This window comes from Tupaia chinensis, unplaced genomic scaffold (assembly GCF_000334495.1).
Source record: "Tupaia chinensis unplaced genomic scaffold, TupChi_1.0 Scaffold000076_1, whole genome shotgun sequence".
NCBI lineage: Eukaryota > Metazoa > Chordata > Mammalia > Scandentia > Tupaiidae > Tupaia > Tupaia belangeri.
The window spans coordinates 550339-555177 of record NW_006159536.1 but is presented as its reverse complement, the minus strand read 5'-3'; the positions used below and the strand labels follow the sequence as shown (position 1 = coordinate 555177).

At 49.1% G+C, this 4839-nt stretch overlaps 1 protein-coding gene across 1 annotated transcript in view; it reads right to left on the bottom strand.

Moving 5' to 3' along the window:
* Nucleotides 1–3581: 3581 nt before the first annotated feature.
* The window catches only part of FZD5 (frizzled class receptor 5), a gene marked incomplete at its 3' end in the record, with an annotated part of 1626 nt that continues 368 nt past the window's right edge, over nt 3582–4839 (bottom strand). The window contains 1 exon segment of the mRNA XM_027768366.1: nt 3582–4839. Coding sequence (XP_027624167.1) covers nt 3582–4839 — 1258 coding nt within the window.

The window sequence follows — 4839 nt, the reverse complement described above, 5'->3', positions numbered from 1 at the left end:
GGACTTTGGAGACAAGAAAGGGCATCAGAGGGAGGAGGCCATTCTTAGCCAACGCACCCCACACCTGCCTAGATTTGTGATGTTCTGTCCTGTTTGCCACATTCAGTGCTAGAAAGCAGTTATTCAAAGCTTTGTCCCTCCTACCCCCCTTGGTTTTTCTGTAGAGCACAAAAGTGAAAGAAGCTTCTTTAGCAGGGGTAGCAGTTCATTAAAATATACAACTATGTTTCCTAGCTCTGGGGTTCCCATTCTGTCCTGGAGAGTGCAGGTCACGGATGCTGTTATGAAGGTTTGGCGTGTGATCCATGAAGTTTCCTCCTGGCAGCCAGTGTCAGGATTAGTGCAGCGCTGGCCCAGGAGGGAACAGCCTAATGAATACCAACTTTGAAACAGTGCTGTCGGCACATTATTTAAGCTTGTATGTGCGCACAATTACGCACAACACATACACACAGGCCCTGGTCACGTGAAAATATGACAAAGGTTTTGGAAGGATAAACCAATAAGGCACCAAGGAAAGATGATTGCCAGCCAATTAGGACAACTTCAAAATGTAAGGAGGAAAAAAAATATATATATAAATTTTAAAGACTTCCTAAAATCTGGTCAACTGATTCATGGAGGGCTCCATGAATTCCTTTAGACAACTTTCTATCTAGATACTCCCTAAATTTATGAAGAGAGACACTGATGAAAATGAATGACGGAAGACAGACTGAAGGTTGAACACGCAAGGCTAACCTGGGCCTCAGGTGCTCCCCAACTCGGCAAGGCAGGCTGTGGAGAAGTTGCTGAACTACCCCGTTTTCCATTTTATGATTATTTCCATGAGTATATTTGTTTTCATAAGAAAAATGCATCTCACAGGGAAAAAGAATGTGGATTAAAAACAGGGTGGCCTCTGGTTGGGGGTGAGGTGACTGATACTGGTAAGACAGTAAGTAAGCAAGTGGGTTTTATCTTTGTCTCTCTTTGGGGGAGGGAAAAGAGCAGGAGTGAGGGTAAGAAAGAGGCGCCTCTGAAAGTTGGTATGAAACTAGACCTCCCCAAAACATCACCTAGGTTGCCTGCCATTGCCTTAGCCTCTTTTTTTTTTTTATTGTCTTATTTTTGAAATGTTTTTGAAATGTTTAGGTTTGGCATGTTGCTAAAAAAAATAATAATAATAAAAAAAGAATTCAGTCACTTCATTCCACTTCATTCCACAACTGTAGATGTGTGTGTCATCAATTTCTAGATTCCTCCACCAAGAAAGAAATGGGGAACAACCCCAAGCAGGCACGATGACTGAAGGCAGCAGAGCAAGTGCTGAGCTTTCTGGGAAGACAGACCAACCGAAGAAAGAGGTCGTGATCAGAAAAGGCCCTCATTTGAAAAACAGGAGAAACGTGGAGCCCAGATAGGGGCTCGAGTTCAAGGTTCCAGGAAGAGGCTTCTGAATAGAGAGGACAGGGGTATACACCCAGTTCTGCAGCAATGTGTACTAGGTTTTGTTGAATCCACTTAATTTTGATTCGGAGGATGAATTGTGTAAGAGGGGTACATTTTTGTAAATGTGAACGGCTTTTAAGAGTCCTTAACACTACAATACTAGGTTTCTCCTTATCGGCAGTGTTTAAATTCCCTATGGGAGCCATGCATTTGTCTACTTCATATCCATGAAGTAAAAACTGACGTGGGCTTAAAGTGGACTTTTCCCACTCTGGAATAAAGGAAGCACAAATGCCTAGACTCCAGTTGTTTTCCTAGGGAGGCTTTCTTTTATCCATTTGTGCTTCCTAAATGTAGTCCCCACTCCTTCCTGGTTATGGGTATTTTGCTGGCTGGTGTACTGTCACCCCCTCCCCCGTAATGGCCTCACACTGTTCATGAATGAATGGTTAAATAGATTAGGAAAGTAAATAGAATTTTCTAATAGTGAAGAAACCCCTGTGTGTGTGTGTGTGTGTGTGTGTGTGTGTGAGAGAGAGAGAGAGAGAGAGAGAGAGAGAGAGATTCATCAATATACAAACTCTCATGTATGAATGGAGCAGTTAAACAGATTAGGAAAGAAAACCAAATTCTATACCAGCAAAGAATTGTGTACGAACACTCATTATTTAGGCTTTCTCAGAAGAGGAGGAAATGAAAAATGTGGGGGGCTGGGGGGTGAAAAGAGGCCGTAGCATACTCTGACCCATATTTTAAAAGCTTAGGCAAATATGTTATGAGTCTCATGTGTTTTCAGAGCCTGCAGAGAGCAATGCCTTTCTGCTTTTGGAATATCTGGCTATAAACTAGTTCAAAGTCCAAGGATACAGAGGCCAGTGTTTGTTCACAGGTAGCCAGCCTCCCTCCCCCAGGTCAAGCACTTCATTCAAGGGTGGGTGTGGCTTCTAATCACTGCTCTCCAGGAGAGGAGGAATAAGAAAAGCAAAAAGACTGTTTAACATGATAAAGGAGGTGGGGCAGGGGCAGCCTAAACGTGTTAGAAATTTCTGAAACTATAATCATTTTTGTTGTTAAATCTAAAAAGAAGCCCCCTTTAGCAACGATCAGCACTTTCCAGGAGAAAGGAATGGATTTAACTTTTACCAAAATTGTAACACAAGCTCCTTTTTATGTTAAAAAAAAGAGAAAAGAAGAAAAAAGAAACAGGATCACTGAAGCCTATTAAGAACCACCCACTCTCTGGCACAAAGCTGCCCTAACCAGCCTAGAAGTTAAGCTCAACCAATCACCATTCTTAGGTTCTCAGGACTGCCCGTCATTACACCGGACATTCTATAAGGTTACATCTAACTTACTCAAAACTCAACGGTGGCGCTGTTAGAAATGAGAATTACTACAAGCACTACAGAAAAGGGCCCACAGCTCCCTAAATAAAGTTAAGGATGAAGGAGAAATGCTAAGCACCCTCTAACCTTGCCAGTTTGGGGAGGCCCCAACCACTTTATGCTTCCCTTCTTGGTATGCCTTGGGGCTTTAAACAGGACAAGTAGCTCCCCTTAAAGCATCTTGGACGCTTTAAGTGTGGAAGGAGAAACGAGTTGAAAAAGCACACCCAAGAACTTCTCAGTCAGTCACAGCAACCCAAACTCACTGTTCACAATAAAAAGAAAAGAAAAGAAAAAAAAAAAAGAGGACACACGTACAGGAAATATCTTTTCCCAATTTAGGACACACAGTTCAAAGAAATCTGAACAGAGTGGAACTTCGTTACAATGCCACCCTCAGGACTGTACAGCCCCCAGAGCAAAGGTAAATGTTGCCAAAATGCAACAAAGTTAAAAATTAAGGAAAAAAACATATAAATTAAAAAGAGGGTTCCCCTAAAGAAAGCAGTAAGAAACGCAAAATAGAATACGCGTGAGCTGAGCCCCTTCAAGAACTGGGACAGGTGCTCCCTCCAAACGCCCTTTTCCCTCTCTCTCCAAGGTGCCCCAGGAGGGGGCATCAGCACCAGGAAGGTAAACGGAAGTGACCTTGGCAGAGCTACCAAACAAACCGCCCCTCCCCTCCCCCAACCCCCGCCGGGTCCATGGCTGCGGCCTCCTACACGTGCGACAGGGACACCTGCTTGTGGTAGGAGGGGGGGGGGGGGTCCTGCCCGTGAGTGCCGCGCTCGCCTCAGCGTAGTCCCCCGCGGCCATAGCGCCGCCGCTTTTGTGGCCCCGCCGCCGGCGACAGCAGCAGCGGCTAGTGAAGCGCCTCCAGGACTCCACTGTCTTGCCGGACCAGATCCAGACTCCCGACGTGATGCCCACCACGAGGCACATGAAGTACTTGAGCATGAGCACCCAGTACTCGGGTTTGGCGCGCGGCTGGCCCGCATCGGAGCCAGGGCATGAACAGGTGAGAGCCGCCTCCCAGCTCTCGCGATAGTGCTGCTCGTACAGGTAGCAGGCCACCACGATGCTGGCGGGCACCGTGTAGAGCAGTGTGAAAATGCCGATGCGGATCATGAGCTTCTCCAACTTGTCCGTCTTGGTGCCACCCTGCTTGATGACGCTTCGGATACGGAAGAGGGACACGAAGCCGGCCAGGAGGAACAGCGTGCCCACCAGCAGGTAGAGCACCAGCGGGCCCAGCACGAAGCCACGAAGCGAGTTCAGGTTCTGGTTGCCCACGTAGCAGATGCCGGCCACCGGGTCCCCATCCACGGAGCTCAGTGCCAGCGCTGTGATGGACTTGACGCTGGGGATGAGCCATGCGGCCAGGTGGAAGTACTGCGCATAGCCCGCGATGGCCTCGTTGCCCCACTTCATGCCAGCAGCCAAGAACCAGGTGAGTGACAGGATGACCCACCAGATGGAGCTGGCCATGCCGAAGAAGTAGACCAGCAGGAAGACGACGGTGCACAGCGCGGGGCCGGTCGTCTCATAGTGGATGTGGCTGTGCTCACGGCTGCAGGCGACGCTGGCGTGACCCACGACCAGGCGCACCAGGAAGCCCAGTGATACGCACAGGTAGCACGCTGACAGGAAGATGATGGGGCGCTCGGGGTAGCGGAAGCGTTCCATGTCGATGAGGAAGGTGGCCACCGTGGTGGAGGTGGAGATGAAACACAGTACGGACCACAGGCCGATCCAGAAAGTGGCGAACGTGCGCTCGTCCGGACTGAAGGACGGCTGGTAGCAGGGCACCGCGCAGTTGGGCACCTGGCCTGTCCGCACCTTGTTGTAGAGTGGATGCGACTCCTTCAGGATGGGCACGAAGGGCTCCCGGCACTTGCACACAGACGGGCCGTCGGCAGGGCACTCTGCCCCGGAGGCCGGCATCCCCGGTGGGCCTGGGAGAGTAGGCTTGGCCGGGAAGGGCTTGGGGGGCGCCGTGGTGGGCTCGCTGCGATTGTAATCC